Source organism: Aythya ferina (genome assembly GCF_964211825.1).
Source record: "Aythya ferina genome assembly, chromosome: 19".
NCBI lineage: Eukaryota > Metazoa > Chordata > Aves > Anseriformes > Anatidae > Aythya > Aythya ferina.
Genome location: NC_140309.1, coordinates 8,662,543 through 8,688,126, shown reverse-complemented (window position 1 = coordinate 8,688,126; position 25,584 = coordinate 8,662,543). Strand labels below are relative to the sequence as shown.

Below are 25,584 nucleotides of genomic sequence, written 5' to 3'. Positions count from 1 at the left end.
GCAACGGACCTTCAGGCAGGAGGGGGAGTATCGGAGTCTCCTCCTGTTCAAGAATAATCTAGGATAAACTTCCTACGGCTTGAAACGGTGTCACAAACAGCCAGAAAGCTGTTTGAAAAGTGAAAAGGTGTTATTTTTGGCAGAAGGTCTTTATAGCTGATGCAGGAACTTTCTCATTAGTTACTCATTGCCTCAGCAAGTCTCATAAAACAGACAGCAGAGCCCAGCAAATACTTTTCTTCAGTGTTCTGGGAGCTCAGAAATCCAGGAATTAAATGAGGCCTTGAACCCATTTTATGGACTCACTTCTTAGTGAACTACCATAAAATATTAAAATCCAGACCTTATAAATGCAGGGAGGAGAGCGCTGCACATTTCTTTTCAGAAGCAGCCTTTCCTGGGACACTTCCCAAGGTAAGTCCTCTGCCACATCCCAGAGACAGCCGCCCCTGGCAGACAGGTAGTGAGAGGCAATGGATTCGTGCAACAGAGGTGAAAGACACAAAATCTCCTTGATTATGCTTGGACTTGGAAAAAGTTGTGCAACAACTTGGCTTAGTTTATCCCCAGTGACCCCGGCCTGGTGTCGGTGAGGGCTCTCCCCAGGGTGCCTGATGGCAGCAGGCAGCCCCTCTGCGAGCCCCAGCAGCGGCAGCAGCGCTGTGGCCTTCCCTCTCTTCAACAGGCACCGGCTGGGCTCCTCGGAGATGGCACAGAAAAGCAGCCTTGCAGTCCCCTATGCAGTGCCTGTCCTCGTGGTTTGCTTTTTGGCATGCGTAGCCACAGGTAAGCAATGGAAAAAAATCCATCATCACTTTGTCCGAACCACCTCGTGCTGACAGGAGAAACCGGGGCTGGGTGCTGCCCGGGGTGATGTGCCACAGCAGCATCCCAAGTTTTCGTATGCTCTGGAGCTCTTTCCCTGAGGATTGCCTAAAAGCTGGCCTCTGATTTTAGAGGAGCTGAGCAGGGAATGGGGAAGCATCAGCATTTTCAAATGTTAGTGCAGCAGCTGCACGGGAATGACGAGGCCGCTGTGCCTTTATATTCTGCAATGTACTTTTAGCTCGTTAATCCATGACAGCTTAGTCTAGTGAGATTTAACTTGATAGAAAAATTTATTTCCCATACTGTTTTCCCATTTAATGCATCCTGAGGTTTGTACGTTAGATTAACTGCAACTCACAAACTGCCTGGGCATGGCAGAGGAGCTGATTCACTACTCTACACTCTCAAGCACGTTCAGCTCAAGCCAAAAAGCAGAATACCAAACTGTGTCACGAAAACTGAGGGCACAGGTATGCTGCATCAGTGATTTGTAGCAGAAGGTTGGGCAATACTGGCAGGATGCTCTTTTGCTGTGTGTTACATCGTTGCTGACATAATGTGGTTTTCAGACATTGTCTTATTATAGGTCAGGCTTTGGCATTCACGCAGTCAGTTGCAAATGCCTCACTTTGATTTTAAGTAACCATGAAGTGAGCTTTGTGATGAAGATGCTTCCTGTCTCAGAAACTAAAGTCACACTTGAAAGCTAAGTGTCATGTTGAAGCCTGAAGCTCTTCTGTCAGTGTCTCCTTCAAAGTCAAGGCCTGGGGAAACCGCAGGGCTTCTGTGGGAAGGGTACAGCTTAGGACACCCAAATGCCCTCATTCTCCTTCTGCAGGCGTGGAACTGTCTGTAAACAACCATGCTGCTGACTTCACCCTGTCCACATCATCTGGGACTCCCATCTCCCTCTCCTGCCTGGTACAGAACAGCAGCAAGGCCGAGGAGCTGCTCTGGTACCGAGGAGATGGCCAAGTGGATCTGAAAGATGGGAACAAAGTGAACATCAGCAACATCTGTATCTCCCCGGCCACTGAGACCGACAATGGTGTCACCTTCACGTGCAAGCTGATGCGGGACAAATCCATCAAGGTCTCGGTGATCCTGGATGTCCAGTGTGAGTCGTTGTTGTGGATATCTGTGTGGAACGGCCTGGTGAGACAGAATCATGGGCTGAGCACCTTGGGGTCTGGGTGTGAGTTGAAGGCAGGGTGTTTTGCACCCTTGTACGCTGTGTTCACCCGGAAAAAATGCGTTTAGGAGGAGACAGCTCACGTGGTAAGACACTCCCTTTCCACACTGTTGCTTATGGCCTGATCTGATGCCTCTTTTACAGGGAGTGGGTGGGCCCTTAAGAAGATTTTCTGGCTATGTCCCTGCCTCCACCTAGATTCTTTCTCAAGGATACAAGTCAGGGCAGGGGAGTCACGGGAGCGACTGTCATGCCTGCCCTGCTGATCCCTGGGGATCACGAAGGGCTGCAGGGCAGCGTGCCAACCCCATTTAAACAAGGCACACAAGTGATGTGAAAAGCGAAGTTATTTCCTGTTTAATGGCAAGCAGCGTTGTTAATGACCTATTTATCTGCATTTACTCTGAACAGTTCCTCCCAACGTGACTGAAGAAGACGAGACCGTCAAAGCCGAAGAAGACAAAGACGTCACTCTGACCTGCAATGCCAAATCCAACCCGCAAGGCCAAGCAACCTGGTACAAGAACGACACCATCCTGACCCTACAGCAAGATCGCTACCAGGTGTACCAGACTAGCGAGGTCTTCCAGCTCTCTATCACGAAAGTAGTGAAGTCTGACAACGGGACCTACACCTGTGAGGTGAAATCCTCTTTGGGAACCGGGAGAAAGAATTTCCACCTGATAGTTGAAGGTAACAAGGCTGGTGCTAAACAATAAGGTTTACACCTAACTCTCCATTCTGTTTTACAATGATAGCAATCCACTTACATTAATATGGTGGAGAAGTGTAAAGAAATGTAAGTGGAAAGTGGCAAAATCCCTGTGTTTATGAGGATCTCACCTGGGCCCAGGTGCACAGCACCAGTAAAGGCCTTTCCTGCTTTACTTGTTATTCAAAGGCACTTGGCAAGCATGGCCTGAAGCAGACTCGTCCCACTTTCTCACTTCCCATGATGACAGGGCACATCCAAGTGTGTTTTAAAGCACCTCAGGTCTCACTTGAAGCTTTGTATTCCAACCACAGTATTCTGTCATGCTAAAAAAGCTGCTTAAGGCAAGAGAGATTAGCTGTCCTCCAGAAATGACTGTACCTCTGTGGACTACAGGCAGGCGGAGGCTGAGCCGTGCTGGATGCCTGTGTCTCTGACAGGTGATGCTTGGTCAGGTGGCCCACCAGATTAGGGGCATCCACTGCCCACCCCACTGCCCATGGTGTCCTGAAAAAGAGAGAAAAGCAACGTTAGCTGTCAGTGATACAGCTGGACATCCATATTGCCACACGTAACAGTACCCCGGGGATCCTCTGCAGGGACCGACATTTTAATTCCTCCTTTGGTTCGCCAAAATAGAAATGTGCCTTTCTGTGGTTCTGTGAAACGACTTGTTTTATGTAACTGTACCAATCTAGCAGATACACAACCTCCTCTCCCCTCTTTACAGATAAAAAACCTGTTTTCCCCATGGAGGCTGTTATTGCTGCTGTGGTGGTGGTTACGCTCACCGTGCTTTTTGGAATTGTGGCTCGAAAAGATAAAATTTTTAAGGTACGGATAGATCTAGTTTCTGAGGGAAAAAAGGAGATTGTTTTGCTGCGATGCCCTTTTGTTTTCTGCCTTTTCTATACTGCTTTGTTGGGTTGCTTTCAGTGTTAGAGAACCATTATGTACTACCTCCTGCGTTAGATTTATCAGTAGGCAAATCAAATATTAGGTATTCTAGGGGGAAAGAATTACACACATGTCAGACATTAGTAAAAATACCCCTTGGCCAGAACATATGAAAGATAACAGGACTCTGTCTTTATTTTCAGTGCTTCAAGAAATCAAGTGAAACAGCTCTGTAAGTATTTGACTGCTTATTCATGCAGCTTCCCAGAACAAGCTTCTGAATTAAATCCTGTCTTTAAGCCTCGGCAGAAGCTGGGGAACAAAAGACCTCAACACACTAATGCCAGCCAGGCTGCGAGCACAGAGGCACGGCCCCAGGTGGCTCCTGGCCTGGCCATCCCAGCACCCTGCAACGCCTGTGGGGAGGCAGTGGGAGAAAACGGGATGCCCCAATACAGCCCAAGTGAATTCCACTCAGATGTTTTTGTATTTTTTTTTCCATAGTAGGTGATTTTTCTTTTTTTTTTTTTTTTTTTCATTTCGCTGCAGGTAAGGATCAGCAAGTTCCCGTGCACACCCACAGCTTCTAGTGGCGGAACACAAACCCCTGCAAGAGATGATTAAACCCTGCAATGAGGCTCGAGTTCCTGTGGTCTTTTTGAAATACAAATACTTCTTCACGGCTCCCGATTCTGGTTTATTGTTTAAAGCACAGCCGGGGGGGTAGGTAGGCTGCCTGGGCAGCTGCCAAACCTTCCCTGTGCGCACACCCAGGCACGGGGCTCGGCGGCTGCTCGCTGAGGGACCCCCAGGGCTGGATTGGGGTGTGCCACGGGATTGAGGGGCTGGCAGCCACCTTCTCGGCTCTGTCCTACAGCACAGCTCCTTGGGGCCACCCAGGCCACCTGGCCGCCCCGTCCTGCTGGCATCCGACTGCCCTGTGGTGTTTTGTGGTGCCGACAACCCCATCACCACAAGGCTGTGGCACCCAAACTCCCCCCCCCCGGGGCCATTACGGGGCACGAAGGCGCCATGGGGACCCTCTGTGAGCCTCACTATATAAATAAATAATAAATAATACAGTAGGGGTGTGTGTGGGTGTGTGTGGGTGTGTGTGGGGGGTCCTCTCCCCCCCTCAGAACATTCTGGAAGGCTGCAGGGAGGAGGGAGGTCGGGGAAAGGGGGGTGGATGGTGTGGGGGGGAGGCGCCCCCGCGCGGCCCCCTCAGGGACACCGCGCGCGGCCCGGCACAAGTTTGTCCCTCGCCGGCCGCCGTCCTCACCGCCCCCCCTCTCCCCTCAAGGCCCCGCTTCCTGCTTCCGGTGCCGGGGCTATAAAAGCCGCTTCCGCCCGGCCGCGCGACCCGCTGTGGGGCCCCGGCCGTGTGAGCGGCGCCCCCCGACCCGCGCCATGAACGCCCGCGGTGAGGGGCGGGGGGAGCCGTTACCGGGGCAACGGGGATGGGAGGGGGGCGGGGGGGTGGTTACCGGGGCAACGGGGCTGGGGGGCTTGTGGGGGGGGGGGCGTTACCGGGGTAACGGGGTGAGGGGGGGGATCTGGGAGGGAGGGGGAGCGGTTGCCATAGCAACGGGGAGGTGGGGGGGGGCTGAGGGGGGGGTTCTGGGGAAAGGGGTCCTGAAGGGGGGGGCTGGGAGGAGGGGGGGGGGTGAGGGGGAGTCCCGGTGGGGGGGGGGTGGGGTCACTAAAGGGGGTCCTGGTGAGGAGGGGGGGCCCTATAGAGGGTCCTGGTGAAGGGGGGGGGCCTTTAAGGGGGTCCCGGTGGTGCGGGGGTGGCCCTGGAAGGGCCCTGGTGAAGGGGGGGGGGCCTGAAGGGGGTCCCGGTGAGGAGGGGGTGGCCCTGGAGGGGTCCCGGTGTGGGGGGGGTCCCTAAAGGGAGTCCCGGTGAGGGAGGGGGGGCCTTGAAGGGGGTCCCGGTGAAGAGGGGCGGGCTCTGAAGGGGATCCTGGTAAAGGGGGGGCCCTGGGGGGAGTCCCGGTGAGGGGGGGGGGTCCTGAAGGGGGTCCCAGTGAAGGGCAGGCCCCAGGGGGGGTCCCTTGGGTCCCGGCCCCCCCCCGTTGACGGCCGCCCCCCGTCCCTCAGGGCTGAGCCCGGAGAAGGCCGCTGCCTTCAGCCGCCGGCTGCGGGCCGAGCCCCGCTTCCTGCTGGCCCAGAACGTGGCGACATGCAGCGACCCGCTGGAGGTGTGCCTGCAGCGCCAGGTGGTGCAGGACACCGTGCAGGTCTTCCAGCACGCCCTGCCCGCCGAGGGCAAACCCGTCACCAACCAGAAAAACTCCGGTAAGCGGTGTTGGGGGGGGAACGGGGCTTGAGGTGGGAGGTGTTCCCGGGGGTGTAGAGCAAGGGGGGGGCTTCAGGGGTTGTTCCTGGTGTGCCCCGCTCTGAGGGACTTGGGGTGTTGGTGTGGGATCCTGAACAAAAAGCTGAGTGTTGTGGTCAGGCTTGTGCCTGCTGGGGATGGCTTGTAATAATTTGATACAAGGCAGTTAACTTGTAGCAGTACACTAGAAGGGTTTCCAGCCTTACCTGGCTTCTGTTGCCACCGTGTTCTGCTAACATCTGCTCAAAAGACCTCTGAGAGCTGAAACTGAATCCTCACAGCATCCTTGAGTCGGTAACTGCCTTCACACCTCCAATATTTGCCTTCTGTAAAGGATAAGAATGAAGCAGTTGAGACCCACCTGTGTGCTTCAAGATTCCTGAGCTGTCGTTACTCAGTATTTTACAGGGCCAGCCAGGACAGTGGGCCCAAGGTTTCAGAAGGGATGTTATAATGAATCTGGTGTTTGGAGACCTTGTGCGGATTTGAGTACAAGCATTCTGGTTTAATTCTTGTTCCTTTGATCTCAGGGAGATGTTGGATCTTCTCCTGTCTCAATGCAATGCGTCTTCCCTTCATGAAAAAGTACAACATTGAAGAGTTTGAATTCAGCCAGTCGTACCTCTTTTTCTGGGATAAGGTACGGTAGTACAGCTCACAGACTGCTAGCGCTGCATCTGCCATTGGTCTTAGTATTGGGATGGAATTTCTTCTAGGTTGGACTGTCTTAAATGGAAAACACGCGTGATAGGAAACACCAGAAGTTCCTTAAATGTATATTTTAAATTAAGATAGCACAAAGTGGGACTTCTAGATTGCAAAGGAAGCTGTAAAGATATTAATGGTCTGGAAAAGTAAAAAACACTCGAAAGAGACTTTGAGTATTCCCAAAGTTATTTGCAGGAGGCCCAGCAAGAAACGTAACTGTAATTTTCTGTTGAGAGGTCTTTCAGTAGTGCTTGTGACCTGCTGATCTGGGAGCTGTGTCTTTGCTTTCTTCCCTAAGGGAAATTGAGAAAATCTAGTGCTGGTTTGGGCCAGGCTTCGTTACATAACTTCTCTTTCACGTTTCCTGTTTCTTCCGCCCTCAAGCTCAGTACTCACTCACTTGCAAATACTTGGTCTGTAACAAGAATAAGCTTATAGGAATACTGTGGGGAAAATGAGAGTGTTAGTGGATGTGCAGGCTTCCAAAGAAAGGACTCTATGGGAGTGTATTCATGCATACATCACACTTAGACATTTATCCTGTCTGTTCGTTCCAGGTCGAACGCTGTTACTACTATTTAAATGCCTTTGTGGAAACAGCTCAGAAAAAGGAGCCTGTAGAAGGAAGACTGGTACAGTTCCTGCTCTCTAACCCCACAAACGATGGTGGACAGTGGGATATGTTGGTTAACATTATAGGTAAGGGAATTGGTTGCTGGGAGCACTTCCTAAATTGTACACTGGTTTGGGAGATAAGGAGTGGAAACAATTTTGGATTGGTTCTGCATTGTTTAAAACTAGGATCACCTAGGTCAAATAGTAGCTGGCACCACAGAAGACCTGAAACAGAGGTTTGTGTTTACTTTTCATTGTTACCTCTCAAAAACTGGCTTGAAATGTCTGTGATATAACGAAATCTGCAATGAAGTGCTTGTCTGTATAGTTACCTTAAAAAACCTATGTTGTCATTCTTAGTTACCTGGCTGTATTTCTCATTCTCTCAAAACACATTCTTTTTAGCATCAAGTCTGCACACAGGCAGCTGTCAGTTTGCACTCAGTAAGAAACAGAATTGATGATCTGAACAAATGATAAAGCTGAAATGATGATAATCTTGGTTAGGGCCAATAGTTTACTGCCTTTTGCTTTCCTTAACTTTTGCCATCATTAAAGCAATACTCTGCTAAATATTCAACCAAGACAAACTTCAGACACCTGCTTTAGATGCATGTACTCACTTTGGATTGCTTTGCCTAAACTGCCCTGTAACCATGGTTTGAGCTGAGCTGTGATAATGTTGTTAGCCATGCGAAAACTACGTGGCTATCCATACGGACTGAGCAGGTCTATGCATTGTGAGGAGTAATAACATAGCTCCAGATGTAAAGTTTATTTGGTCTTTTACTTTTCTGTGCCTGAAAGTTCAGGACTGTAGTCTCTCGGAGCATTCTGCTAATGTTTAATGGAAAACATTGCAGATTAGAATGAGGTCTGGAGAGTTGTGTAAGCTCTTCTGGACTTTGTTATTGATTTCCAGCTTTGCTTTCTTTAAGTTTCTAACATACCACATCAAAAAGCAGCTAACCTGTTTCCTAATAACACTTCCTTTCAGGTAATAATCACCTTCATGTTACTAATGTAGGAAAAAAGGATACGAACTTCCATAGACACGGGTTTTCTTGTCCCATCTCCTTAATACTCAGATAGGAAAAGGAAAAACTAGCAGCATACCCTGGTGATCTTTAAGATTACTGTAAGCTCTCAGAGTAAGAAGAATCAGAGTGAGACCTGGAAGCTTGCTAAAAACAGCGCTGTTAGCCATTTCCTTTTTTAATCAATGATCTTTTTCATGTTATCTTTTAAATATTATGCTTAAATCTTTTCTGGGATCTTCATTTTTGCATATTGCTGCTGATAGAAGCTCAGAAAATCAGCAGAAGTAATTAGATAACCCAGATTGTCTGTTTACTAAACGTGTTTCAGTCCCCTGTTATTTCAGTTATAATTTGACATGTTGCCTTTGTTTATATCCATATTTACAATTCAGTGTACCTGGTAAAGAAGAAACCTTGTTAGACCAGGGTGTGTCTACAAGGCAGAAGTAGAAGGGCTTTCAGAATTGCAGCCTGAAGAAAGGTGTTACAAAGATCAGTCAGAGGGAAATTATGTGGAATGTGGCAGTGCTGGTCTTACAAAGATCCAGTTTAGGTAGGATCATCCTTAGCAATAATTAAGGGGATGTTTAGTGTCTGAATTAGACTAGCATTTGCTTTCATTTGTATGGTGAAACATTGCGACACCTTGTAAAGCCACAAGCTAATAATGCAAGTTTAGAATCACAAAAGGAACTTGTTTATTTGAAGCCTGGAGGTTACTTTTTTCCCCATTCAGTCATTACAAGTACTCACAAATGTTTAAACAAACTGGAGAAAACTTCTGGATGCTGCTGTTATATCCAGAGCTTGCATGGTGTGATCCTTAGTACCATGATGTAGGAAATAACTGAGCTGTTGCTGATGTTTTATAAATGTTCAGGAGGAAAGGAAACTGGGAAGTTAGTCACTTAACCTTAGATCAAATACGTGGAATTATTCATACGAGGCCCAGTCTTTCTGGAAGACATTTCTGGAAGCTAATTTTCAAGTAAGCTTTCTTCATGTTAAAAAAGATCTTAAAAACAAACAAACCAACCACTAGTTTAGAGCCTTTTAAAGTGTCAGATGAAATGATACGAGGCCACTCAGGGATTCCACCTCTTGGGACCTGCATGGAATGCAGATCGGAGGTCAGGATTCTGTCAAGGGAAGACGTAAACTTTGAGTACTCGTAACCTTTAAACGAGACTTTTCTCTTATAAAGTCTGCACAGAAAACTATGTAGTTTTTATGTGTGCATGAGCCGAAACACTAGTGTCTGTTGTGGCGAAAAGACAGTTGTTAACATATACCTGTATTGCTTTCTTTTAGAAAAGTATGGTGTGGTTCCCAAGAAATACTTCCCAGAGTCTCATACTACAGAGGCTACTAGAAGGATGAATGAAATCTTGAATCATAAGGTAAAATTGGTTTAGATCTTGCAATTAAAGAAGGAGAGGGGATGGGAATGACCCTGCTCCAGGTACTACAGCATTTTTTTGAGCCAAGTATCAAGTGCATCTCAGCAATTGTTTTTTTTTGTTTTGTTTGAAAGATAGCTTAAAATCATAGCAAGGGAATGAGATCAATCTTGAAATACAGAGCAGGAAACTGCGTTTATGGAAGATAGCCATTGGCAGGCCTCAGTAGCTTGAAAATGCACCGTAGTTTTAGTAGCAATTGCTCCCAATCCTCAAACCTCTGAAAAGTTGATTCTTGATTTGAGGCTGATTAAGTATATTTCTGGAGAGCTAGCACTTGGCACGTAGGTGATTCTCCTGCCCCCTCAGTGTTCACCTACCAGTATGCCTGTGTGTCTTAATATTGCTGCCAAATTGGGTGTTAAAGATCAAAAATATGTATTTTAGAAACACTAAATCTTAAAAATCAGCTTGCAGTATGGAGGTGTGCAGCTTTATCTGAAGGAAGGTGTAAACTTGTGCTCTGAACTACAAAAGTGAATTTATCTGGGAAGATGCTAGTGTAGGCTGTTAGATTAAATAGGCAATTTAATATTTTTTTTTTTACAGCAGGCTTTGATTCTTTTCCAGTTCATATGGTCTGTGCTTAGAGAAGATTGCCCTTTGAAGTACATATAAAAAATGTAAAATGTGTTGAAATGAGCTTAGACATAACAGTGGTGTTAATGTTATTCTTGTCTTGAACATTGCAAATCAGCTGGTCTTGAGGGAGCCCCACTCACTGCTGCTCAGCCTTATGGATGGTGACAGTAATGGGAGGCATGTACTCTTCCTGCTGCAATTCTGCATGCAGTGGGGAAATGCTCCATTATTTTTATCAACCGAGAGATCAATTATGCATTAGAATTGCAAAATAAATTTTATAGTGTGGAGATGGTCTGTGCGTGAGTCACAGAGGTGGTAGTGCATATGGATGTTGTAGCATGAGTTATATTAGGGAACAGAGAAACCAAGCCTTAAGAAAAGCTAATGGCTGTAAGCTTCAAATCAGGAGTTGGAAAACGGCAATTGAATCACAAGTATTTGCGTTTTTTTGCTGATCTGTTACTTTTAAACAATTAGCTTGATTTTAAAGAATTGCTATCTGACAAGGCTTTCTGAAATGGATTTTCTCTTCATTTTGAAAACGAGTTAGAAAGAGTAAAATGGGTGCCTGTAACAACCAGATAAGTCCTGAAGACTGATGAGGCAGCACCTTTCATAATCTTAAAATGGCTTTCTCCTTAAACAGATGAGAGAGTACTGTTTGCGGCTGAGAAACATGGTGGCGAGTGGAACAATTAAGGAAGAACTTTGTGCTGCAATGGACACTATGATAGAAGAGGTAAATGTGGTGCTAGTATTTTTGGAACGTATGGATGTTATGGAATATCCCTTTGGTTGGGTTAGGTCAGCTGCCTTGGCAATGTCCCCTCCCCATCACTTGCCCACCCCCAGCCTGCTTGCTCTTGGGGCTTGGAAGGAGTCCTGATGCTGTGCCAGCACTATGCAGCAAGAGACACAACACTGGAGTGATACCAGTGCTGTCACAGCTATGAGTGCACTTCCAAACAAATATTCCAGAACTTAATTGAGATCTATGCATTTCTGTAAAAAAAAAAAAAAAAAAAAAAGGAGGGGGGGAAGAGCGGGCAGCATTTTGTATCTTAATGGAGATCAAAATAGTGACCTATCGAGCTTTTTTCAACTCGCCTCTTTCCTAGCGTTTATAACTGCATTCTGATGGTTTTGAGTGTAGATTCCTACAGCACGAGTGTTGTTGCAGAAATTCCCCACAAGAGAGCAGGAAAGAACAACAAAAGTCAGTGCTCTGCATTGTGGGAAAGATGTAAGCTGAAGGCCAGGCTGAATCCAGCTGTGATTTGATACTGGGGAGCAGCAGAGGAATGAACCACAGCGTCTGGTTTTGGCTGTGTGAATTAACTCAAATCAATCAGTAAGTCTGTGGAAGTGGTGTTTGTGTAGCGGCTGGCCTTCCATCTGTTGACTGAACGTGGCAGTGGCACTTGTTCTTATTCTACAGTTCTTGTAATTGAGGTTTAAATAGCAAAAGTTAGTTTTAAAAGCTCAGGAGGGTGTGCTAGTTTGATTTTTTTTAGCCAGGTGCATACATGTAAAGTTTTTTTCACTTGTTTCTCAGGCGTAATGCAAAGTGGCCCAGTGGTTTTAATGTCTGTCCTTCGATGTCTCAAGAAATCAAGTATCTTCATGTCTTTTTTTTTTTTTTTTTTTGCAACCAAATAAACATTGAGATTAGGCAGAACCTACTTGGGACATTTCTGCAAAGATTTAAGCAGTTTCATTAATGTACAAGTATTGATTAATGTGTTCACTTGAAGACCTGTAGCTTTTATCTAATTAAAAAGGCAATTTGTAGATGTTCCTTGGGTTATGTTATTGAGACTAAAATATATTACGAAATGCATACCCAAAGATCAATAATAGTTCCTCTTTTTGAGCCTGCCCTTTAGTATGTTGCAAATCAGCAGCTAGTCCAAAAGTGAGTAATGTAACTTCTGTCCAAAGTGTGTGTTCAAAAGCCCTTGGAGAATTTTACAGCAAGCTATCAAGCTTCCCAGGGCTGGCAATGTTCTTTTTTTGAGGGCGATGACATACAGTTCACTGTAGAATGTCACTTTATTTGTTTAGAGCCTCTTGCCCTTTGATAAAGGATCCTGGAACTATCATTAGAGGCTCATTAAACTAGTTGTAATTTTTTTTTTCTGAAAAAGGTTATGCTTAGTTCTCTGTGGTTAACAGAGCACTTCCTCTTGCAGTAGTAAAAGTGTTTTGCAACTTAAGTGGTTCTACTTAAAATAAATGCTGTATCTGGAATGTGCACTGCACCTGTGTCTTTTAGGAACACTTAGCTTGATAAGTAAGAGACAGCTTTTCATGTTGTTACATGTAAGTGGCTGTTAATCTCTTTTCATAAGTGGCAAAACAATTTGCCTTTGTTCTGTGAAGTTTTATTTGCATATCAAGTCTTAGCTCACTTACGCTGGGAGGCGGTGCTCTAGCTAAAACAGGGCAGCTGCACTGGAATGTGGGATTAAATATTCACTCCAGAACTGTTTAAACATTTTCCTTATCAAACTAGAGCACAACAGGTCAGAAGTTGAAATCAGTGCAGTGCATGTGATTGACTTTCTTCCTTCACTGTTTTCCTTTGTGTAGGCTCTTATCAGGAGCGTCCTTTTCCTCTCCTTGCTCATTTTGTTTTTTAGCACAATCCACTACATCTTTGCCTTATCTTGGTTCCAGTCGTTGCCAGAGTGATACTAGTCACCTTCTAGTTTAAATGCCTCTCCTATGGGCATTGGTGTAGGAAGCTTTTTTGATAATAAGGGTTGGCCTATGAAGGGTGTGGTGGAAAAAACAATCAAGGGAGGTCATTCGCAGTTAACTGCCTCTGTTAACTTGAGACTTCTGTCTCCATCACTTTCCTTCCTCTGGCTGGAACTTGCTTGCTTGTTTCTTTCCTTTCAGGCATTTTTCTTATTTGGCTTTCATAACCCCAAGTGGTGAGAGCTGAGGTTATCTGAGGCAATGTGGGTGTATCCACAGCAAATGCTACCTTTTGTGCAGGGTGCAACATAAAGTATTTAGAGTAGTTTAGGGATTTAAATTTGCTGCTTAACATATTTATTGGTAAATAAAGGTGAGGTCCTCCAGTAAAAACATAAGCCCACACCTTAGTTTCAACCTGTAATTAATCTATTCATTTGTTTTCATTAAGCTGCTTGGAACAGCAACACCTTTATTTGCATCTTGTACACAGCCAAATAGTGAATGTTACTTAGCATGAGCAGTGCACGCATTTTGCCATGAGCACAAACAGCTTAAAACACAGAAACCCCATAGATCTCTCCAAACCTTTTTCTCTACTCATCTTCAGAACACAATGAAAAAGGGCGGAAAACCTATTAAGAATTGGGGTTATTCTTAGTGTGTGAAACTGCACACAACTCCTAATTTACGAGGACTTAATGAGCCAGCCCATAAGTGCTGTTAAAGCCTGAGTTGTTGTTTTTGAGTTTAAAAAAATAAAAGTAAATCCCAGTTCTTTTTTTTTTTTTTTTTTTTTTAAAAAAAAAAAAAAGTGTGTGTGGTTATGGAGGCTGTCTAGCTTTGTTAATTAACAACTGTTTCCTGTGGTACCTTGGGATCTTATAAATCAGCTCAGCTGGCTCCAGAAAGAGCAAGTCAGCCCTGGAAAAGTATTGTCTCCACTCCTGTGAAAGCTGGTGAGGGTGACATGAAGGCTGACAGCCTAGGATAGCTGGCACAAACCATAGGCATTGGATGTGCAGAAGGTGCAGTTTAGATTTGATTCCCCCTTCTCTTATTTTAAAACTGTTGGTTCTTTGCAAGGAAGTATTGTACTGAAGATATGGATGGGCAGAGCTGAAGTAAAGTAGTTTCAGCTGGAGTAAATCAGTTTAAAACTTGTTTAAATAATTGAATTCTTTCTGTCCCCATATATGCTGTGACAGATCCTGCTAAATATCCCTAAAGACAGTCATCTGGTTACTGCCTACAAGATAGCACGTTTTATAAGCCCTGTGAGAAAATACAGTATAGATTAAGTACTATTTTACAGTCTGATTTATAGGGAGGTTCACTTAATCTTCAATTTCTTGTGGTAAAGAGAGTCAATAGAAAGCTGTCATCTGCAAAGGATGTCAGTCAGGGGACGTGGATCTTCAGTTAAATTACATAATCTGCCATCTTAACCCTAAATGGAGGCATTGTTAAATGTATTAAAACAGATGAGAAGATTATTCTAGGATTTTGGAAAGAGGCAAAGGCCCATCGCTGAAATCCAAATCATCATTACAGGGAAAAAGGGATTAGTATGGGAAACACTGGGATAGAATGTGTGTTTCACATAAAATGTGTGTTGGAAGATCTCATTTGTCTCTCTGTGTGGGGCAAATCACCTACTAAAACAGGTAATGCTGACTGTTAAAGCTTTTTATAATCAGATTGGCAATATTCCTCCTGTGCTGGAAAATTTTCTTGATATAGAAGCTTCAGGATTATTGAAAATATTGGAACAAGACTGGGCAGTATCTTGGCTTTTCCTTTTTGGCTGCTGCATTCCTAGAATAGCTTGGGATTCAGATGTTCAAGCTTCTGCTGGTTTCCTGTGGCATTTCAGATAGATTCTTCACTGTTGCAACATCTATGCTACAAAACTGTAAATGTGTGTACATTTATTCACATGCTTCCAAGGTGAACATTGATTGCATTTCTCCGGTTGATTTTCATGTGGAGAACTCCATCAATGGCATTTTTGTGGTAGGAGGGGCAGACCTGCATGTTTTGGCAAGTTCACAGCTGTTTGCTTCTCTGACCAGGTGTTCAGAATAGTGAGTACTTGCCTGGGCAACCCTCCGGAGACCTTCTGCTGGGAGTTCCGGGATAAGGAGAAGAACTACCACAAGTATGGTCCTATGACACCAGTGGAATTCTACAACGAGCACGTGAAGCCGTACTTCAACATGGAGGACAAGGTTGGGGATGCAGAGAGGCAGTGGCTTCCAAAGACCTTCTTGCTTTTAAGCCTCCTCCAGTTTATTTTCCCCTGTTGCAAGTGTCCTGTCCACACTTGTAACTGCACTGTGTGGGATGGGTACAAGTCAGGTGGCCCTGTGTTTATGTCCCAATTTCCTGTTTGTGCTGTGCTCTTCAATTAGTTGTGGCCTTGCATTGCACTTCAGTGATTTTTAATAATATGCAATGATCAAATCAGTCATCAAAGCTGTGAGACAGCCATTAGAGGAAAGGAATAACATGTAAAACTCCTGTGCTACAATTGGAAGTGTACTGGTAAAACTAAAAAAAAAAAAAAAAAAAAAAAAAAATGAAACCAGTATTTCAGCCATAGCTGAAGCTATGGGACAGACAGCTAGCTTGGACAAAAGCAATTGTCTGAAATCCACCCAGATTCTCTTCTCAAAGATTTCAGTTGCACCTTAACTTATGATGTCTTGTTTGTTGGCAGATTTGTCTAGTGAATGATCCTCGACCTCAGAACCCATACAACAAGCTGTACACAGTGGAGTACCTGGGCAACATGGTAGGAGGGAGGAAAACACTCTATAACAACCAGCCTGTTGATGTCTTGAAAAAACTGGCTGCAGCATCTATTAAGGATGGCGAGGTTTGTTTGGCTTCTTTTCATGGATGACATGGTGTAACTCTTGTAACATAAAACTCATTGGGATATGGCCTAGACATGACTTCCTTCTATTTGTAGGCTGTGTGGTTTGGCTGTGATGTTGCAAAGCACTTCTATGGCAAGCTGGGAATCAATGACATGAATATGTAAGTAAAAAAAATTAAAACAGAATGCCACTTTGGACACTTAGCTAGGACACAAAGGAAGCTTTGGCTGCTTAAACTAATTTGTACATACACTTACGTAAACAAAAGTATTTGAGCAACAGAAATATTTTTTCACGTATTAGCTAAAATCTTAATCACTTGTAGCAAATCTTTAATGGACTGTTACATACTTGTACCCATTTGATCGTCTAGTATCTGGTGAGAGAAACTCCTAAAGAGATGGGTCTTCTGCTTTTATTCTGACACTAATTGCAGAACTTGCAGGCCTGTGCCCTGGTTCCTAATACAGGGAAGTCTACTGATTCTCTAGTTTGTTAGTGAGAATCCTCCCTGCATCCTTTTTTGCTACAGTGTATGTGGCTTTTTAACAGATTCAATCATGAGCTGGTGTTTGGCGTCTCTGTCAAGAACATGAACAAGGCAGAACGACTGATCTTTGGAGAATCAATGATGACCCATGCCATGGTCCTGACAGCTGTCTCGGAGAAGGTAGGGTCTCTGTCCTGGAACTTTGATGTTTGCACAGATGTATTTGAATATTCTGGCAGCCTGTTTATATGTTCTGTGCTCATTCACAGTGTATAAGCTGTTCCAGAGTTCAGCATGTGTGCTACAACACCTAGGTTGTCTGTTCTTACTGTTATTTGCCTTGTGTTCAGAACTAAATATTTAACCAGTACAAAAATTTTAGACAAGTAAGGGCTTTCTTTCCTTCTGCCCACAAACTTTTTGGAGGTGGGGAAAGGAAGTTAGATTTTCTGGTGTCCCAGAAATAGAAGCTATCTTAACTGGTTCTAAATGCAGATTCTGATGCACCTTGCTAAGCAAGGAATGAAGTACAACAGCAAGCATTTAACACCAAATTCCACTGCATGAGTTAGTCTGATTTACCTTTTTACAACATGATGTTTATGTTAAAATAGCTACTAGGAGGCACTTGGCAGCAATCTTAAACTTTTGCAACCTTGTGCAGTTGGGGAAAATGGTGTCCCAAGCAGCTTTATGGCAGATAGCAGGCTGAGGTGAATCCACAGCTAAACCTGCTCCTGGCAGTACAACAAAGCACAGATGAAGTAAAAAGAACCATGCGAATATTTACACTGTAGGGTTATTTGCAGTTTTGATCTTTCCCGTTGTTTCCAGAAGTTGTCATTATTGGAGTTTCTCTGAAGTGGTCTCTTCCTGTCCAACATGACCTTGGCTTGAGAAATAACAGCTTGCATGTAACTTAAGTTTGCTTCAGCTCCAGCATTTGAGGGCTTCAGAGACTGCTGAGTCATAGGAATTTAAGTTGCTTTCTACAATTCAATATAAAGTTTTCTACTGTTCTGCATTTTGAGCTCTTAACACTTGTATTTTATGTACTAGATTGTGTTTTCATTGCTTTTCAGTTATGATATATTTCTAGTGTTCAAAACCTATTTATCTACTCGTGGCTGAAGGATGTGTTTGTACATCCCCAGTTATGGGCAGCACTTCCTTGGAGGCTGTAGTTCACGGTCTATATTTCAAAGTTTGTACTTTTGCATGCATAAAAGTATAGTTGCATAAAATACCAGATATGACCTGATTTTCTTAGATATGCATCTAGAATGAAAAGATTTTTTAAGAAATTACTGTTCTTTGTTTGAAGGATAGTAATTTTATTTTGTTTCTACCTTGTTTGAACATGTTGTCTAATATTAAACCTGAGATTAATCTAAAGGAGCTTTGATAAATGGTTGTAAAAATGCAATACCTTGGATTTACTACTACATAAAAAGGCTTTGAAGATTTAAAAAAAAAAAAGTATTAAATTTTACAAGGTAAAAAATTGCAGATTAAATGCACTATTTGGTTAAATGTAATATATGTAAACAAGTTTATACCAGTTTCTGTCTGATAGCATCAAGAGTTGATTTGTGGTTTGTCTAGTAGCTCTTGAGCATCTAATTTTAAGGACATTCTTATATTTTTTTAAAGTGAGAATAGAAGCGATACAATAGCATTCACTCAAATATTAAGAGTGGATTTGTAGGATGTTTTCCAGGCTCTTGTTTCCTTGGTTCCTCAAGGGACACAGTTGTTTTTTGTTTTTGTTTTTGTTTTTTTTTTTTTGTTTGGTTTTTTTTTTTTTTTTTGTTTTTGTTTTTTATGAGAATCTTTTGAAACTACCAACAGCTTGCTTTGTGGCATAGCAAGCCTATGAATGTGCTTCCAGTGCTTTTATGTACTTGATAGATTTAAACTTGTTCTTAATAATATTGTTCTAAAGCAGGCTGCAGTTGCTTTATTTCCTCTGTGCCTTTTCTGATTCCTAGCTCAAGCAAGTGATACGTTTATTTCAGAAGGCTCACAGGGCACTGCTAGGTGATACGGAAGGCTCCTTAAATACTTCCAGCTAAGTCCAAACTTGAATTTAGGTCAGTTTGTTCTCTTTAAATATTTATTGCAGGTTGTCATCTTGATCACACTTGCTCATACTTCATGTAAAGAGATAGACACGTAGTTAAGAAAATGATTTCTGACCATTAGCAAGAAACCATTGTCTGAAACTCAGTGTCTGTAGCCTTTGGAGTGGAGCTCTTGTTTGCTTGTGCTGGATTTAGATTTGGAAGGGTTGGCAGCTATGAACTCTCAGTCCTTCAATACTAATAGCCATCTTCTTGCTTTGTCACAGGATGGGCAAGAAGACTGCTTTGAAAAATGGCGAGTGGAAAACTCCTGGGGTGAAGATCGTGGGAATAAAGGTAAAATAATTTATAATCAAAGGTTATCAAAGGTCAGCCAGCTTATTAGTATAAAGCTGCTCGTTTGTCTAAGCAGTGTATGCCAGTTTGCTCTTGATCACAAGAAAATTGCCAGGTATTATCACTGTGAAAAGAAAAGCAGTTTGTAGCGGTTTGCCAACGGTGGTAGGGAGAGAGCAGAATCTTTTCTCATCATCCTTTGCTACAGAACACATCTGAGAAGTCTGATAGTGTTGCTTTGAAAGCATGGTGGTACTTCTGTTCTGAAATACCAAGAATTCTAGCAGGCATGTGAAACAATCTTTTTAAAAGGGGACAGCAAGTAAGAAATGATTTGCAGTACCAAATAAGATGGGATCACTTTAAAGAAATGCCTCAGTGTGCACTGTATAGAAATGCTTTCCCCTTCTAGTATGAAAGGGAAAATAAAGTCTTCACTGCAGTACTTGTAAATGCACTAAAGTTTTTGGATAATATTCCAAAGTCATTATAAACTTGAGCATTTTAGATTTTAAAGCACTGCTTATCAATCGCTGCAAGCTTTTGCTTTTAATTTCCTTTAACCAAATCAGTATGGCCTGTTCCAGATGGCGATGTGAACAGTTGCACTGTGACTGTTCTAGCTCTAACATCTGTCTACAAGAAAATACTTCTGGTTGCCTTTCTACAGCCATGTAAAAACATGACCTGTGACGTCCTTGCAGTGTTCCTCTCTGGTATGACAAGCACTAGCAACCAAAAAAGCCACAGTTAACGTGCAGTTAGCTCATGGCAGGTTTCTGCATGAACTTGTTTTCCTGTTGATGACTGTCTTGGCCTGCCCTACAAATCCTTTACAAAGGATTTTTAAGCTCCGCAGGGCTGTAGCGGGGGAGATGAGCCAGCCTGGCATGGCACGTGGACAGGCATTGTGGGCAGAACAGTGAGTCACAGCAAGCAGTGGGTTAGGAGATAACTTCTAGTCACTTCCCTGCTCAGCAGGGGCACAACTTGAGCAATGCTGCTCTGCCTGGTCGAGTTGGGCAGCTCTGATCCTGCCTGGCCCTAGGTGAGTGGGGCCGGCAGTGTGAGAGTCTGCTTCCACTGAGGTCTGCAGTCTGTCAGCTCATCCTAAATGAGCGCAGCAGGACTTCTGTGACTTTTTTCTCATGAGAGAAGCTGGATGTGCATGTAGTTGTGGCGTGGTGACCTCTCTGATGAGCATGCCAAGCCAGGCTTTGGTTTGTCCAAGGGCATAATACAGCAGTCACTGCTGACCGCATATTTCTGTTGCAGATTAATCCCAAATGTTGTGGATTTTCTTTTGGGAATAGACTATTTTGGGAAAACTTTGTTTTAGGATGTGGTCTACTTATACACTTTCGATATCTTATATGTGAGTAGTGAACTAAAATGGTATTCTTGGAATAGTGTCTTAATTTGTTGTGGCCCCTTGGTCTGGTGTAGTCTATATAGAGAATAAAATATAGAAATGCCTGGTTAGTTGTGCTCTTATTGTCGAACGCTTCATTTTGAGATGCTCTGGATACTTGAATTGCAGTGATAGACTGCTAATGGTAGTGTTAGAAGAACACTTCCACAGAGGGAGTGTCGTGTGCAGTTTGCTTTACAACTGCTCAGCATGGATTTTTAGTACTCACAACTTTCTGAAGTTAATAGGTGTCTGTCAGCATTTCTGGTTTTGCTTGTCATATATGTTCCTTAGTCAAGTTCAGAGCTGTTTTTTATTAGAGCTGGATAAAAACTGGGCTTAATTTCAGGATGCTGGCTATTGCTCCCAAACTGCAATGCAGTACCATGGAAACATTCAGGTTGGAAAAGGGCCTCTAAGATCATCTGGTCCAACCTTTAACCCAGTACTGACAAGTCCACCACTAAACCATGCTACTAGATTTTACATCTACGTGTTTCTTGAAGACCTCCAGGGATGGCGACTCAACTGCTTCCCTGGGCAGCCTGTTCCAATGCCACACAACCCTTTCAGTAAAGGAATTTCTAATTCCCAACCTAAACCTCCCTCTCTTCCAGTAGATAGATTGGACTAGGAGCTGTACCTGATGAGCTGTGATTGAACAGCTGCAGTTCTGTGCCAGTATTGCTGGGCTGGAGGAGCATCAGTGAATGTTCTGGAGGAGCTGCATAGGCTGTGATCTACAGCACCTACAAATGAAACAAGTGCAGTGTCTCAGACTTTGAGCTGTAAATAACACTAATCCATATACCTGGTTGTCCTTGAGCTTTACTTTGAATTTGTTTGCCAGCCTTGTAAACCCGAGCTACTACTTGGTTTGCAGCAACAATTCATCCTCATTAGACATTGTCTTTTTTTCCAATTACGGATTTACTTTTCAAGAATGAGTTCAATAATTCCTTGAGGGAAGCTAGTTGCTCTTTCCAAATGTAACTGGACTCCAGAGTGACTTGAATACACCCTGTCCACACTTTCTGTGCGTGTGTTGCATGCACACCAGCTGTGTGAACTTCCTGGGTGAGTCACTGTCACTTATCTGTTTTGTTTGTCCCCCCACACACACTGGTGGAGACCACTGTCTCTGGAAAGTCTCGCTCACTGTCTATATTTTGTTTTGGTTAGGGAGTTGTCTTGAAAAGTGCCTTGGCAGAAAACCTTATCAGAAATAAGAAGCTTGACTTCTAGTTCAGACTGCTTTTTTCAGGGAGGTGAATCCCTTAATAATTTTAAGTACGGCTCAACAACTTACTGTTTAGCTAAAAGTAACTAGACATATCCTTGGGATTTCATTCTGAAGCACCAGAAGAGGTGACAGGGTTTTTTCCCTCCACCTCCTGCCCTGCTTTTTCCCTCTCTTCAATGTCCAGTACTAGCTGGTGTGGGAGGATGAGCATTTGTTGTACTCTGTCCTGAGTCTCTTGCTATACCACTGAGTCAATCTGGCAGTGAATTTTATCTTATGTTATCTGCTTTGTTAAGAAGGTGGGAAGCTGTGTTGGGCTAAGTCCAGTGCAGAGAACCAGTGTCCACATCAGTAAAGAAAAGGCCAAGAATGATGTTACGCTTGGCACATCCCAGTTGAGGCCCTGTTGGGTGTGGGGGATACGGGCAAGCCCCGACTCTTACTGGATTATTGGACAGGATAATTGAGTACACCAGTACACCAGGGACTAGCTAGGCTTTGTCATTAAAAACATAGCACAAAACAAAAACACTTGGTAGGAAATGAGTGTTTCATACGGAGTCCCTTGTGTTTTGCTGTGAGCACAGTCTGAGGTGCCAGAGTATCCATGCTTCCCCGGCCTTGCATGGCACAGGACTGGAACGAGTGACTCTTGGTTTGGGTATTCGGGAGGAAGTTACTTATATGCTCGGACTCAGCAGTGTGGGCAGAGCTGAATTCTTGTGGTAGTGCTTGTCCCGGAGAAAGGGAAGCCCTGGGAACTGCCTAGCATTGCCTTCTGCTAAATACACTGTAATTACATGCATCTCTGCTGTAAGAGTTTCTTGGAATCCAATCTGGTTTTCCTTAAGGAACGAACACAGCTGCTGACAAACATTGCTTGTTTTTTTTTTTTTTTTGAGGTAAAAAAGTCACTTCCTAGTAAAATATTTCCTTTCTGTGTTTTACTGGCACTTTGTCAGCTATACAGCCAAGTTTAATTGTACTGCTTACTCTTTTGTTCTGAAGACACAGGACGGTATTCCTGAAGTTTGAACCCAGCTTATCCCATCAGATATCTATACTAAAAACAAGCAGGAGGTCTTCAAAGAGGAACACTAAATCATGTTATCACAGCCACTTGATAGGGGTCCCTTTGTTTGTTTTGGCATGGAAGTGCTAGCAGGAGATGTACGACAAGAAAAGTCATCTTTTGAGTTCATCTTTTGACTTTTTGTCTCTTTGTTGCATACTTCTGCATGAAGACACTTTAAAGATTTAACTTTACACTCAGTCGTATTCATATACGAATATTATCCCATGAGTGCATTATGAGAGGCTCTAACTTGCGCTCCCCGTGGAGGCGTTAAGGTACGAGCACAAAGTGTCTTGTATGAGGTCTGTGAGGAACTTTGCAAGGGCTTTATTTTCAGGTTCCCAAATGCTAGGTTAGGTAATTAATCTCAGACCATACATCCTCAGCTGACCTCTCCCTGCCCGGCAGCTTGCTACTTTCAGAACGCTGCATTTTAAGTTTTCCTTTGGGTAAGTTAGAAACGTGGACCAGCTTCATGCGCAGAGGAGCGTACTCCCAGTCAGGTGTTCTGTTCTGTTAAAGCAAGGTGCTGCTGCCTACGAAGTCTGTCTCCTTGTAATGAAGAAATTGATAATGGCTTTCATTGTGACACCGAGCACAGGCCTTCTCAAAGAGCGACCTTACTTATTTGCATGTTCTGAAGTTCTGCTCGCCGTTTTCTTCTTGTTCAGACACTGCGATACTAATCAGCACTGTCAAGCTTTGAGATACAGGATGTCAGAAGCAGAGTTCATTATCCTCTCAGGGTGCAATTACTTGTTGGCTCTTGGGAGTGAGAGGTTTTTGTGTGTCCCAAGAACTCATATCCTGAAGAGAGAATAATCAAGGCAGCTCCCTTTTGGCAATGTTTCCAAAATGGCTTCTAGCTCGGATTACAATTGATAGGGTTTTTAATTTATGGGAATTATCTGATCTCTTGCTTTAGAAACAAGATGGTGTAGATAGATGCATTTATTGTCCATATTGGACATTTTCTTGTTTCATTTGATTGTGATGATACTGTATAAGGACACAAGGAACTTTATTACATAAAGCCTTCTCATCTCTTCTAAATGCTTTCTTTCTCCCTGCCGCTGTGTTTTCAGTTCACTTTGAATAGTTCGTTTCTAGTAGTAGCTTTCTGTAAAAACCTGTGATACTCAAAACATGGCTTTTTCCCCAGTTCAAATGCTGTTCACTGAAATTCTTGATAAGAATTACATTGAAGAAGATAACTGAGATTTAGTTCAGCCGAACTGATTTAGATGCCTTTGAAATTGAGGAGAGCAGATAGCAAAAGAAGGCAGCTGCAGGAATTGAAACAGCAAAGTTTGGTTTAAGCAAGAAGTGGCATGGATATCCATCTGGACAATTCCCCTTTTCTTACCAAAATCCTGAAAACTTTTAAAGCCAGAGAACCAGGTAGTTTTATGTTCTGACTGTTTTTAAGGTATTCTAATTTATTAAAGTATTCCTAATGCCTATTTTAACAGATAAGCCAAACTGACAGTTATTCTTGAGCTTGTTTTTCCTAGTAAGTTTCTTGGTTTTTCAGTGCACATGAAATGCATCTACTTAGCCCACATGTTAAATTGTTTTTGAGAGAGACAGAAGTATGACTAGCTCCTGTTTGTAATGGATTATTAATGTCTGCAACTTGTGACTGCTTCACTATCTCAGTAATGCTTCTCTGTTGTAATGAATCTTTTCATCTCCAGGTTACCTGATCATGATGGACGACTGGTTTTCTGAGTACGTGTACGAAGTTGTGGTGGACAAGAAGCATGTACCAGAAGACATCTTGGCAGTGATGGAGCAGGAACCGATTGTTTTGCCAGCCTGGGACCCTATGGGGGCTTTAGCCAAGTGAACTACAGAAAATTTGTCTTCTAATGGTCAACCAGAAGTAGATGCAATAGAGAATCCGAGTGGTTGGAAGCCATAGCCAAATGATAATGTGACCAAGCACTCAGCATGGTCCATGTTCTTGAAATGTAAGTTAAGGATCTTTGGGAAATAGCGCTTTACTGATTTGTCTGAATTAAAGCTCTCAGACAGGCTACTTTGCAAAACTAAAAAGGGAAAAGGAAAAAACTCACTATGAAATATATTACAAGTGCTGTCAATGGCGGTTTGATTTTATCTTAAATCTTAAATAAAAAAAAAAAATCAGAATAGTAACTCAGTAGAATTGTTTTGACCAGTGTTTTCCCTAGACAAGATGGCCATAAAAGGCTATTCTTTAGAGTTAACAGCTAGGTGTTAGAACAAATACATCAAGATACTTATAAATTAACCATTTGTGGTCTGTCATATACCATAAGAATGCCCAAAATATTTTATACATTCACATTTCTAATTTTTCTGCCAAGGGAAGAAGTTTTGAAGGGTACATACAATAGACACTGCTGAACCTTAGAAACGGTTTACCTAATTTACCCTTAGGAAGCTTTCTCTTTCAGCAGCATTGGGGGGGGGGGAAATAACTTTGTTTCCAGTTTCATTTGTCTTTATTCTTCCATTATTGAGATGGGACTGGATAACCTCTATCAAGGCCCAGTGCTATGTCTGTGTGTACAGGAGCGCTATTTTTCAGTTATATTAGCAAGAACAACCATAAATGTTCACAGGTGGAGATAGTGTCATGCTCAACAGAAAAAAAAAATTGCTGCATTTTATTTGGATGTTTTCAAAAACAAGATGGTGCTATGAAGCTTTTAAATAAACACTTTCTTAAGTGACTGGTACAGCTCTGGTTTCTTTTTTGAGCCTCATGGAACTATTGAATGTGAAAGATCAGTGACCTACAAACAAACCTAAGCGAGCCAGAACGTGAACAGGAAAACATGTTGCTTTATATTCCTAGTAGTCACAGATGCTTATCTCACTGAACAAATAAAAAGTAAACACCATCTCACATGCTACAGACACTTGAATAGTTTGGTGATGAGCACAGTGCTAATACTGCGATTTAAATTGTGACAACACGGTGGGTTGTCTTTA

At 43.3% G+C, this 25,584-nt stretch overlaps 2 protein-coding genes across 5 annotated transcripts; both read left to right on the top strand.

Annotated features, from left to right (window-relative positions):
* Positions 1 to 235: 235 nt before the first annotated feature.
* On the top strand, positions 236 to 4,313 carry TMIGD1 (transmembrane and immunoglobulin domain containing 1; the record flags this gene model as incomplete). Of its 4 annotated transcripts, XM_084493295.1 has the most annotated exons (7): positions 236 to 414; positions 686 to 786; positions 1,667 to 1,945; positions 2,432 to 2,713; positions 3,463 to 3,566; positions 3,833 to 3,861; positions 4,179 to 4,313. In XM_084493295.1, the coding sequence occupies exons 2-7, from the start codon at positions 708 to 710 to the stop codon at positions 4,180 to 4,182; spliced, it is 777 nt and encodes a 258-aa protein (XP_084349421.1). In that variant the 5' UTR covers positions 236 to 414; positions 686 to 707. The 4 variants fall into 4 exon arrangements, with proteins under 4 accessions (XP_084349421.1, XP_084349420.1, XP_084349419.1 ...); XM_084493294.1 differs by lacking the exon at positions 3,833 to 3,861 and having other exon boundaries at positions 238 to 414; positions 3,463 to 3,581; XM_084493293.1 differs by lacking the exon at positions 3,833 to 3,861 and having other exon boundaries at positions 238 to 414; positions 3,463 to 3,605.
* Positions 4,314 to 4,912: 599 nt separating this feature from the next.
* BLMH (bleomycin hydrolase) lies at positions 4,913 to 25,322 on the top strand. Its single transcript, XM_084493290.1, has 12 exons — positions 4,913 to 5,052; positions 5,730 to 5,927; positions 6,498 to 6,607; positions 7,233 to 7,374; positions 9,642 to 9,730; positions 11,022 to 11,114; positions 15,154 to 15,309; positions 15,801 to 15,959; positions 16,056 to 16,123; positions 16,516 to 16,633; positions 18,804 to 18,873; positions 24,300 to 25,322. Exons 1-12 carry the CDS (start codon positions 5,040 to 5,042, stop codon positions 24,449 to 24,451), a joined length of 1,368 nt encoding a protein of 455 aa, XP_084349416.1. The 5' UTR covers positions 4,913 to 5,039; the 3' UTR covers positions 24,452 to 25,322.
* The last annotated feature ends 262 nt before the right edge of the window (positions 25,323 to 25,584 follow it).